This window comes from Drosophila melanogaster, chromosome 3L (assembly GCF_000001215.4).
Source record: "Drosophila melanogaster chromosome 3L".
NCBI classification, from domain to species: Eukaryota; Metazoa; Arthropoda; class Insecta; order Diptera; family Drosophilidae; genus Drosophila; species Drosophila melanogaster.
Genome location: NT_037436.4, coordinates 16,732,322 through 16,745,183, shown reverse-complemented (window position 1 = coordinate 16,745,183; position 12,862 = coordinate 16,732,322). Strand labels below are relative to the sequence as shown.

General features: G+C 39.1%; 1 protein-coding gene across 1 annotated transcript; it reads right to left on the bottom strand.

The window, feature by feature from the left end:
- Positions 1 to 5,819: 5,819 nt before the first annotated feature.
- Positions 5,820 to 11,638, bottom strand: CG9701 (uncharacterized protein). Its single transcript, NM_140661.3, has 4 exons — positions 11,384 to 11,638; positions 10,561 to 10,762; positions 7,066 to 7,959; positions 5,820 to 6,473 (listed from the first exon to the last, which is right to left on the bottom strand). Exons 1-4 carry the CDS (start codon positions 11,422 to 11,424, stop codon positions 5,985 to 5,987), a joined length of 1,626 nt encoding a protein of 541 aa, NP_648918.1. The 5' UTR covers positions 11,425 to 11,638; the 3' UTR covers positions 5,820 to 5,984.
- Positions 11,639 to 12,862: the final 1,224 nt, after the last annotated feature.

The window sequence follows — 12,862 nt, the reverse complement described above, 5'->3', positions numbered from 1 at the left end:
GATATTAAACTATTTTATTTCATATTTTTCAGATATTTTACTTTGCGTTTGTTCAATGGAAAATTTGAATAGTAAACTAACAAGCTATATGTAGTTAATTTGTCCAATATTTTCCATTTGCTCATGTTCCAATAAATCACGAATGTGAGTCTACTCCAGATCTTTATGTACTCCCATTTACTTAAAGTGCTGCACCATAACCCTCACTCTTAATTCTGCCCAAATCCAATAAATCGTCAAAACAAAAGTGCAGCTAAGCTACAATAACAGTTAAGTGCGAGAAACATGCATAAAATCAATGGATTTGATTCCTAGTTTCGAATCAAAATATACAAATAAGGGAGAGGCGATACCAAATGGTGGGAAGATGTGCAATAGCACGGACCAACATTGAAACCGAAATCCCGAAAAAAAAATGGGAAATCCGAGCCCGAGTTGAGAGCGGTTCCACTACCAGGAGCGCGTATTCCCATGCGATGATAATCGAAGGGACCCATAGAACTAAGGGTGGTTACGACATGGAAAAGTAACCCTCCAGTGGCAACTGTAGAACTGCAATTGCAGTTCAGCCAAACTAAAGTGAAGCAACCCCCGATGAGGAATCCAAGCCCCCGGACAATGGCCCATCCTTCGCCTCCTTTATCCTTATCCCTTTTGCTTGCCCGATGGTGGCGAATTGGAATGACAAACAAACAACAATAAAACTTCGATATCGAGGCGATCGATCTATAGGCAGTTGGCCAACGACGCACACGCAATATCTTTTGCGTGAAATTTCAGACAAAGCGGCGACGAATTTGGAAAGGAGGTTTCACTGTAGAGAGACGTACACGTAGTTATGCTACTCGTGCTCCCTAGATCGGGACAACAGGGGCAGCTGCGCAGACGCCGCGTTTCGTCATCAGGGTCGTCATCAGATTCAGTGCGGATTTCGGTTTTGGTGGTGGGTTCCCAAACTGAATGCATCGAAAATGGAACTGGGTACAGTAGCGCACGCCACTAATCATGAAGTTTATGCGTTGCGCGTAGTGGTGATTATGATGGTGATGGTATCTGAACAAGTAAAATCCTAATATAGAGTAGTTAAAGATAACTAATTAGAGATATTTTCAATTCTTAATCTATGTGATAACTACTGCAAAGAACTGTATGTTTCAAACAATTCATAATTATGTTTATAATACCTTCTAATGAGTAACATGTATTTGAAGTTATTCCAATTTACGAACACATAAACGGCTAAGCATGTCCTCATCACTGGGATTCGACCATTTGTCACTGTCTCAAATATGGCTCTAACTGTTTTCTATCCTAAAAAGGGGTGACATGCGTCGTTTGTCCAATTTGTTACGCAATCAAACCGTCGCCTGAACCTGGACTCCTCTGGCAAACGCACAATTCGTAGACCAAGTCCACGTTCACGTCCAGGTCTTTTAGCTGGTAATTGGTATGTCATTATAGCAAACGCAAGGCACAGCCAAGTGCAATGAACTTGGGTTTGGAAATGCAAGGAGAGAGATGGAGTTCGTTGATTTTTAGAAAGAGGGAAGGATCAGCTGCCTTCTGATCCTGGCACGTTCTCCTAGGAATCTCAACCCTCCCTTGTAGACTTCGCACCTTTTTCCTTTACCCATTTGGTTCTCGTAATTTATGGCACACAAAACAGCTGACGAGAGAAGAAAACCTTTCTTTCATGCTTTTACATTTCTTTTATTTCCGAAATCCCAACCATAATTAAAGGAACAAGGTCCTGGAACTCACACCCTAAGGATCATATCTAGTTAGCTTCAACTTTTCCCATGCCTACGCTAAAGTTCAGGGAAAGATTTATGTGCAAAGCAATTGAAGTGACAAGAACTTTGGTATCTCAAATGGGGGGCTCTGAAAACAATTTCCATACCGAACAGTTGCTCCGTAATTGTATGGGGGTGCTCTTCTATTCTTTTGTTGTCCAGAAAATTACTAAATGTCACCAAGAACGAGGGGATTCCTATTCCATACAGCTCTCTGGCCATGGATGCCATTTAACGACACACCAAAAGCACAAATCTCAATGATTCAATGAGACTTAATCGCCAAACCTAATCTACTTGAGAAGGGGAACTATGAAGTGACATTACATATCACATAATATCGAATAGAATGGGTGGAGTTACCCAGTGAAACGATAAGGGCTATATTTCTCAAGAGAACGTCTCAATCAGTGCCGCAGTTTATAAAAATCTATATTGGTGTATGATGTAATTGAATATTGATTTCAAAGGGTTAACTCAATTGGCTCGCAGTGTTAATTTCAGTATTACTTTGTAATAGGGGGGCAAAGCCAAGTTGTTGCGTACTTACGAATTCTCTCATTTAAATATATATTTAATAATATTAATTTAATAGAAATAACATTTTTTACCTACCCGCATTTCCCAGATTCGGTGTTCGAATCATAATAGAATTAACCACGGTGCCAAAGAAATCTGTGTACACATTATTAACTTGATTGCCTCTTGTTCCTATTGGAAAATAATTTTTCTCTATTAAATTTTCATCGAAATTAATTGAATTGAATTTAACGACAGCATCGAACCGAGCCCAATCGAACTTTGGTTTTTAATTTACTTGATCACTTATTGTTATTTAATCCTTCTTTCAGGCCACAATACGCATCCTGGACAGATGTTTGTTTGCCTATCTCCAGTGGTGCCTTAAATGCCTTGTTCGCAGGATTAGTGAGAGGGCAAAAACCGGAGGGTGGTGATCGGGGGCGAGCATGTGTGCTGATTTTTGCACTATGGTAGGTCTAAGCCGTATTAATTTTCAATAAGTGCATTGAGGTCTGTGAATCATTTGATAAATGGCGCAGCGGGTTAATCCTGCTTGTTGATAAGGGGAGAGATGCAGCCGCTCCTGTGGATCCACTTTCCCAGCACGTTCCATAGAGGAAAAGCGACGTGACACTGCAAAAGTAACCACACAATTGTTCATCTTTAAGTTTGATAATCTTTAACAGACCATTAATAGTGGATTGTCATATTTATGGAAAAAATATTTATGCTATTTACTTTATTTTCCGAATTGTCATCAAGAGAATATTTTACATTGAGTACAATTTTTGAGCGTAAGTCATGAATACATCATTAATATTGTAATAGTATTGATTGATTGAATAATGTATCAAGGCATTATATTATTATTTTATTATAATCACATTACATTAATGCATTATTATAAACTAAGATATAAATATATATATAGAAATATATAAGACATAAAACAGAAAAGTGAACATAAAAATTGTGCCCGAAAGTATGCTACAAATGTGTACAAACTTAGTTATCCAATACACAAACCGTTTTAACCGGTTAAAAGTGACAATCGGGAATAAATGAGAGAGTACGTTACTTTGAAATTACAATGTTGGAAATTTTAGTAAAATATAAATCGATTGATTATTATTTTTGCTTCTTATTTCTCAGTTTTCGAAGTATCATAGCGGGTAAAGTAAAAGAATCTAGATCCGTTGTATCTAACAGCTATTGGGAAATGTTTCCGACCCTATGAAATGTATATAAGATTAAGCATGCAAATCCGCATAGAATACGTTGACTAAAATGCGTAAATGGAAACGTTATCTGCAATTAATCTTCGTAGGGTCGTGATCTGTATTTAAACTGGATTTATTTATATTACTCACGCTCTGACCTTTTCAAAAGAAAAAAAAAACAAGTGCATAAATCAAATGTTTGAATTTTGCGAAGTTCGTGCAACTTAACTTACTGAACTGAACTAAACTTTGGCTGATGCAATGCCCTGTAAAATTTCATCGGGGGAAAAAGGCACAAAAAAGTGGAAAAACTGTTGAGAACATCCAACTCCAGAACGTTTTTTCCACTCAGTTTGTTTGACTTGTTAGCTTGTTTTTGGTTTTCGCCAAGTTTTGCGCCACACTTGGTTTGTACAACATTGTTTTGCTAATGTGTGTTGATTTTGTTTATATTCTGTCACGGGGAGTGTCCATAAAGGGGAAAGGGGGGATATCCAAAACTGAAACGGATCTTTTTGCTCTTTCGATTGATATTCACTTGGCTTCAACTGACCATTGGATCTCATTAATCATATCTCAAAAAGCAACTATTGGCTTATTGCCGTAATTTGTTGGGAATAAAATGAAGAGAAGAATTTGTTGGTGTACAGTTCCGGTTTCTTTAATTATTTTTATGAGTAACTATAAAAATGTTCTTGCTTTTGAAAGTATTTTTATCTATCCTTCTATGTCAAACTATCAGATACCTGTTACTGCAAATGAGAATTTGAAAAATTGTGTTGGCATAGGAATAGAAATTGGCAAAAATAATAGAGAAATCAGAACCATTTTGTATGGTTTGCCCAATTTATTATATACTTTCAATCGAATATAGTATACCCTTTTACTCTACAAGTATAAAGGTATAAGGTATAAGGTTCAGGTATAAATATTAGATAGTAAAATATATGAAACCACTTTTGACTTGCTTTTGTGACTTATTTCTTTTACTGTATCAATACATAGCATTTTTCATTGGGTCTCGTGTCGGTTTGTCTAGAACAGAACAATAATGTTCACATTGCATAATACATTTGTAATGATTTTCCAAAGCCCTTTTGATATTCTTTTGTACGTGACTGACTACGTAACTCGGATAAAACCCTTAGTTCTATTCCACATTCAATCTTTAGTTGCCAGCACCAGACTGTGGGCTGATGAATTATGAATATGCCCGTTGCCGGCTCGTGACTCAAACAGGTGCAAAGTCACACTGGGAGCACGCCAGGCAGGCAGGTCGAGACCAGACTCCAGACGAGCCCCTCCCCCAGAGGCACTTCCCTGCCCCCCTCTCTTTCACCACACTGGCATTGGCATTTCAATGTTTCCTACAACGGCTAAAATTGCTTAATTTATTCAGCAGTTTTCGTGTGACTTGAGCTAACTGAAACAATAAATCCAGTTAAGTGCATAAAAAATAAGTGTAAATAAAAAAAAACATTACCCAAAATGAAAGGTAACTGGTTCTGGAGGGTAAATGTATCTATGGGATATACATGAGATTCCGTATCGATTTCGATTCCGATTCGAAAGTATCTTTACTAAAGTTTAACTAAGGCCAGGCGGATGTTGTGATCATGCAAAGAATATACCTACATATGCATAAGCTGTGATTTAATCGGGGTGATTAGCAAGGGATTTAACTATTCCGATTCATGCTGGACCAATGTCCATAGATAGACAGACCCTCCCCTACAATTAGCCCCCAGTCCGACCTCATCGCGATGATATAATGTACTAGCATCGGGGCTCATTGTGCCGCGAAATATCACCGATCATTGGATATTTTGTTGGTTCTCTGTTTGATTTACGTGCGGAAATGTTGGGTGACAGCTCAAGGAAATTACTCCATGTAAATGTCACACCGTATCGAACTGAGTGGTCAGCTGAAATGATCTAAAAGAGGGCTGCATTAACATCTGAATGATCTTTCCGGTGAATGGGAGTACTCCGCTTCCTACAAACGATCTTTCAAGGTTCCCAGATCAACTCCGGCGCACAAATATGAGTGATTTCAATAGCATTTTGTGGAATATACGATATATTATAATTGTTTTGTTAACGCGAAATTAGGCTAAATTATTGATCTTTAGAAAATATATCGATCTCTTCACTCTCTTTAAAGTATGAAAGAAGCGAAAATATGAATAGGGAAATCCATTCAAGACTGGTCTGTATGCCACCTCGATTTAGAAAAGTAAACAACTAAACTGTTTAATATGCATTTACAATAACAACATGATTTAAATATCACAAAAGGGTTTTATTCAGTTTCGAGTCTTTTAACCTTAGTACAAATTATAACATCTATACATAATATATTACAAAGACGGTTAGACGAACTTAGAGATACGAGTAGCAATCGAATATGGCAAGGCTCTTTCTCTCCTTTTTAATCATATTTATTTTCTTATCTAAGCAGAGCCAGCAGTAGAATGCCCATCAGACTCCAACTGACAGCACCGCTAGCACCACTTGTCCTGGCTTCCGCCGGCAGCTGAGCCATGGCCACCAGCTGCTGCTCCTCATCCAGCTTGGGTCTGTAGCTCCAATCGATGGTGTTTGTCTTGCAGAGCTGGGCGAATACTCTCGCCGAGATCTTGGGCGTTCTGGTGCGTTGCGGTGAGTTGAAGTCCACATGATAGAGACCGAATTTCTCCGAGAAGCCTGCCTTCCACTCATAGCTGTCCATCAGACTCCAGGCGATGTAGCCACTGATATTCGCTCCATCCTCCATGGCATCCAGAACCGCCGACAGATAGAGATTGTAGTAGTCCACGCGGGCATAGTCCTCCAGACCACCGCGATCACTGACTCCGTTCTCCGTAACGATTATCTCGGGCGCATTGTACTCCCGGTGTATCCACATCAACAGATTGTACATTCCCTTGGGATAGACCTGCAGGAACAGAGAGGAGATGAAGTACAACCACGCTGTCAATAGGGTTCATTCACCTGTGCGCCACCTGGGCGAAAGTCACCCTCTTTTCTGATTCCTTGCTAACTAGTTTACTCGGCAAACCATAATTCAAACTCTAAGTGGGGATAAGTCAACCCTCGAGTTACCCCAAGCACTCCACCAAGTTAATTACACCACCTCATCCTGGACGTGGGGGATTTCTATTCCTCATCTCTGCTCTCCAGAGGGTGAGGGCCACAATCAATTTAGCCGACTAAGCGAAAGATAATTGAAGTCGTGCAGATGAAGGAAATATGTTTCTGGTGTTAAATTGTGAGCAAGACGGAAAGTTTTCAGACCTTTTTATGTAATTATTCTGGGATATAGAAAACTTTTAAAGTGCTTAAAAATATGTATAATGTGTATCTGGGCTAAACACTAAAAGCTCTTCATTTGACAGTGGGTACCTTAACTAGTGTCAGGTTATTAACCTTTTCTATATTTGTTAATTGGTCCTTTTAGACAGCCTAATAGCTTATGTTCCTGTTCTGACTACCCAGGATTATAATCTCCAAGCTAGTATCAAACTCACCTTGAGCCAAACGGATCCGGAACCGGGCCAATCGACGCCCTCCTGGCTCTCGACCACGCCCATGTCGTGATTAAAGGATGGAACTGGAAACTTGCCGGTATTATTGTGACCATTGGAGGTGACCAGGTTGCTGGTATAGGAATTGATGCCGAAGAAGTCGGAGGTGCCGCGTATGCGATGAATCTCCTCAGTGGTGAACTCAGGCAGTCTGGATCGTGCTCCGAAACCCTGCTCCTTGCTCAAGTTCCGAATGCGCTCGATCATCACCTTGGGATAGTTACCGTGCTTGGAAAAGATGGGATGACCGAACCAGCCTACATAGAACTGCATGGCTCGCTCGGAGGCCTCACGATCCTCGGCGGAGTTGGGATCCCTGGGCTCTGGCCACGACGTATCCAGTGTGATGCCCATGCGTCCACCTTGACGCGGCTGGAAGAGCTCCCGGTACATGTGCACCACCTCGGCGTGAGCCTTCAGCAGATTGTGACCACAGAGGTAGGCGGGAATGCCTGGATAGTTGTACGAAGGTGCCATATAATCCACTCCGTAACCGTGCTCACACACATGCCACGGCTCATTGACGGTGGTCCAGATCTTCACCCGATCTCCGTACATTTCCAGCACCAGGCGAGCATAGTCCTTGAAAAGCGGAATTATCTCCGGATTGGTCCAGCCACCCAGCTCCTGCAACTTCTGCGGCAATTCCCAGTGATAGATCGTCACCATCGGAGTGATGTTGTACCGCAGCAGTTCGTCGATCAGGTTGGAATAGTACTTAATGCCGGCTGTACTGACGTGGTTCATATAGCCACCGGGCATAATTCGTGGCCAGGACAGGGAGAAGCGATAGGTGCCCACGTGCAGCTCCTTGACCATTTGCACATCGCGCTTCCACTGGAAAAATTTCAATTGACATATTAAATTAATATTAATTAATAGTGTTGGAATCAAAGTAACAGCTTACACTTCTAAATTGATTTGTTATAGTATTTTTCCAGCTGATTAAGAACAAAAATCCCCTTAATTTGAATGCATATCAAATCTGTTTGACTGATGCTGATATTAAATGATATTCTCTATTTAACAACATTTTGCCGTAGTAAAGAACGTATCAATTTATTTAACCAATTAAAGTCAAAATATGAGAAACCAGTACGCAACTAGTCGTACATAATCCGCCTGCTTAGTTGGACCATAAAATCGAATCGAAACTAGCCAACCTAATTTAATAATTGATATGGACAAATCAAAACCATAACATTAATGTCCACTGGTCATTTAAATTGAAATGTGAGCAGATAAATAAACCTGCTAATGGACACGTTAAGTGTCGGAAAATGAGACTAAGGCATTCTGACTTTTTTAGTGTGGATTGATTTGGTTTTTCTTTGAAACGATGCCAAGAATGCCGGGCCAAATTTCCGAAAAAACCCAAATTGGGAATGGAAAACCAGTTGGCCGGCCGGTCATTGGCGACACATTCCACGCCCAATGGTCATTGTCACAACTTGGCCCGGAGCTCTGACTTTGGCTTTGGATTTGGCTCGCTCTATTGCTAATTATGTGACTTTGAATTGAAAAAAACAATTTGAATCGCGATCGCCGAGTATTGCATTTGAAAGGAAGGGGGCGTTTAAGCTGTCTGTCCAACCATTTAATCCATTTTTCAAATCGCCTGCCGCCGCTGACAACAATAACAAAATTAAAAAAAAAAAATACAAAACAAAAAAACTTACAAAAAACTATGACACCTGATGCAAATGCAGCAGTTGGCACCTGTAGCGAAATCGGCAAATCTATTGATTGGCATTAGCAGCGAATTGTGACAGTATTAACCAATTCTACAGCACAGTCAACATGATAAATTGATAATTCAGTGCAACTATGTTGCAGATATTTCAATGTGAATTCATTGAGTATTTATTCGGGTGAATCTTGCAAGGAGATCGAGATATGTATGAATGCATGCAAATCTTAATCTTATTAATCTCGGGCTTATATTTAAATGTAGCTATTAAATATACAAAAATTATTGTGATTTCTAGATCCGCCCTGGATTATAAATTGTTTCACTAACCTCCGACTGAGAAATAAACAATTAACAGCAATTAATAGAAATAATTTATATCTCATGTCCTGCATTTATTAAATGTTGTAGTGGATAAGATAAAAATTAAATGAAAGATATCACCAAATAGTATTTGCTCTTTTCTGTGCACAATTCTTTTTATACCCATTGTTAAGACCTTTAATTGACTTTGTGCAAATAAAACAGGTCTAAACAATTATAATCATAATCATATCATAATTAGCAGTGTGCTTAGCCAACTTATCTGCTCATATCAGTGTCTCTTTGGAAATGGGTCACATGGCAAACAATTTCATTTGATACAAGTATGCAAAGATCTTTATCAGGTCTAACCAGATTGTTGTACAATATTCCTGCTAATAGAAACCGTCGAAAAGTTCCCTACTGCTTTACATTTAGTAGGCCCACAAAACAGGTAACGCCCTAGTTTTCTGCCCTTTAAGTCGGCTTATTGCTGGAAGATCATTAATTCAGCCAGCAACAGCGATCGGCAGTCATTAATCAATTAAGCGAACAAATGGTGCAAATGCAATGTGCTGAAAGTCACAGATGGAGACAAGTTTATTATCGGAACACAGTAGTTAATCAAACAAACAAAGTTCCAAACAGGTGTCCCCATGCCAAAGGCCTGCTGCTCATGATTTATGCGGTTCTTGGCTAATGATTTTGTGGTCAGAACCAATGCAAATTACTTTACGGCCGTAATGGGATGCAATATTTGCATCGATTTGCATCGCATGTCCACGCTTGAGGATGATATTCTGGCCTATTGAATTATGGTTATTGATCAGAGTTATGTTATCTAAACATAATTGGCCGGTGATCTTGACTTCGAATTAATTGGGGGCACAATTGTAGTTTATCTGATGATTCGAGAAGCTATTTGCAGAAGCTACACATTTATTCATGACTAAAGATCATTCGCATATACTTTAAATATTATTTAGTCACAAAACTAGAAGAACTATAAGATACTATATGTATCTTAATTTAATGGGACATAAAGTAAATTCTTTCTTAATCAGATTATAGCACACTTCTCTAGTTAAAAATCCCTTGGCTATTAATCACTTGAATCTAATTGATTAGCCATGGCGGATTCATTGAAGTGATCCACTGATCTCCTCCTCCAAAGATCACCGACCGACTTCTTAACTCCCATCTGGTTAGATCAGCGTCAAGAGCTCTAGATAATATCACGTAATTAGCTGTGTAACTAATAGACATCGGAGTGCATCAATTGCCAGATGCCTACATATTTTGCAGTCGATTACCTCAGCTAGTCGACTGGAGATCTTGAACTCTTTGCATAACTTCCAATCAAACTGAGATGCCAAACGAACCGACTCATTCTGATTCTCAATCGAATATCTACCATTATCGATTTGATTGAATTCTCCGCTCACCTGATGATAGCTGTCCGCCGAGACATCGCCATTGGATCGATCGACTATTTTCTCGGGATGAGTGTGGGTGAGAAAGTCCCAGATCGACTCCCCCTTGTCATCCGCGTTCCAGCCGCCTTCGATTTGGTATGAAGATGATCCAACGCCCCAGAGAAAGTCGTTGGGGAATCGACGGGTTTGGCTCACCGGACTGCCAAGACATCTGCAAAAATGCGTTAATTTGTTATTGGTTAATCGAAAAGGTGTTGCTAACACTTAAATCTAAAGGCTAAAATTCAGCAAATCCACTGCTAATCAAGTGACATTCAAAACTGACAAGTGTTACGACAATTTTTATTTACTTTTTAATTTTATATGCGTCTTTATGATATTGGCCAGTCGTCGTTGTTTATAACAATTGCCGATCGACCGATCAGGGTCAGTCGAGATTAAACACAAATTTGTAGCTTTCTTTGAGCCAAATTAGCTTTTTTGGCAGCTTGTTTTTTTAGCCAAGGCGGTTTGGAATAGATTTAAATGGCTAAGTAATGCTATAGTACAAGTGGTATGTATAACTATTAATAGTGCACTATATTTCTCGTTCTAACCTTTTTTGTATAAATAAATAAATATAGATTTTGGGTTTTTTTTGGGATAAGAACAGGATTAAAAAAAAAAGCTTTTTATTTTGACAATGTAGAATTTACAAAGTAGACATAGTGCATTTTGAACAACCTTACTTAGGATGGCCTTAATGAAATTTAGAATTAGGAGAAATTTCAAAATTTCAAAATCAGATTATGATGTTAAGAACTTTGTTTTCCTAGTCTTTGCTTGCACTTACGAGGCAGTCAGCACAAAAAGAGGCAGTATTATTTGCATCATGTTTTTTTTTGTTTTATATCCTTAAGGTATATCCTTGGGCACGAAACTAACGTATGCGAAACGAAAACTTTGAGCAAAAAACCGAGCGTTTTTTTGCCCGAAACTTTTTCGCCGAGTTTTGAAACTTTTCGCGATTCTTTCGCAGCGCCCACGATTCCCGAGCGAGTTGTTTAGATGTTGAACGGCCAGCGAAACGCTTGCAAATGAGCTGCGGCGCTTTTATGTCCTACCGTTATAAGCGATCGCTGGAGCGGGCTCCACGTTATAGACAAGTTCTCAGCGTCGCCCGCCTCCCCCTCCTAACGAGATGGGGAACACCGAACAGGTGGCAATATAATCTCTTTTGTTTTTTGTATTGAGTTTGTTGTGTTTGATACGTGAATTCTGCACACATGTATCAAATGGAGAGAAGGAAATATTAGTAAGGTGTAGAAATTTGTGCAAAAGCAGAAGAAAATCAGAAATCCCGACAAATAATAGTGAAATGTAGCGTTATAATATTTAAATTAATCACAATCTACGGCGGGCTTAGCATACATTATATGATAATAAATATTCCAAGTGAGCCGTAAAATTCCCACGAAGAGCACGATTATGGAATTGTTATGTGTTTTATTGCCACTGATTCGATTTTTGCCTTTTCTCGCTTTTAGTTTTGGAAGGCACGTTTATCACATAAAGCTATCAAACATTTCTAAAACAGTTTTTAATATAAGCCAATGCTTATTAGCTTCATAATTGGGTGTTACTGTGAACCTTTATCTATAAGTCATTTATATATGATACCAAACCCGTTTATATTTTTTCATTATATAAGGTATTATTTGGAGAATTATTTGTTTGATTGCAAAATGTGTACTGTAAAAGTTCTAATTAATATAATTTCACATGTAAGCAAACTTAGGATGTTCTCTACCGGCTTACAAAGTAAGTTTGAGTAAGCTTCTGCTGCTTAAAGTTACCACTAAAGTACCAAAACACAACTCAATAGAACGCAGTAGGTGGAGTCTTCAATTGCACGACTGCTACTTTTACCCCCTTTTCTTACTTCAAAGTCTTTAATTAGGTTTCAGTAACTAAAAAGCGAAAACAATGTTTAATTAAGGGCAAGTAAAAGCAGACACAATATTTCCCCGGCTTGATTGATAAGGAAAAGAGAGTTGCCTTTCCGCGGCGAGCAGTGAAGAATATGGTTCGGGGAAAATTCAATTAGATCGAAATGATAAGAGCCAATGGAATAGCGAGATAAGATGTCAGTTACAGATACAAAGTATCTGACTTGGTCAGGGAAGTCCAAAACTGAAAACGGAACGGCATTTATCCAAATAAACACGTTTTAGCATTGGACTCGCCAAAAGAACTGAACAATGACTCTTTTGCCTTTCAATAGCCATTATATGGACAGCTTTCGTATCCGCAAACTCGGCTCATAACTCCA

Excerpts from the sequence above, each read along its gene's own strand:
- CG9701 (NM_140661.3), bottom strand. The coding sequence starts at position 11,424 with ATGATGCAAATAATACTGCCTCTTTTTGTGCTGACTGCCTC. Across the intron at positions 10,763-11,383 it reads CTTTTTGTGCTGACTGCCTC|ATGTCTTGGCAGTCCGGTGA; the intron begins GTAAGTGCAAGC and ends GCATTTTTGCAG. Across the intron at positions 7,960-10,560 it reads CGGCGGACAGCTATCATCAG|TGGAAGCGCGATGTGCAAAT; the intron begins GTGAGCGGAGAA and ends AAATTTTTCCAG.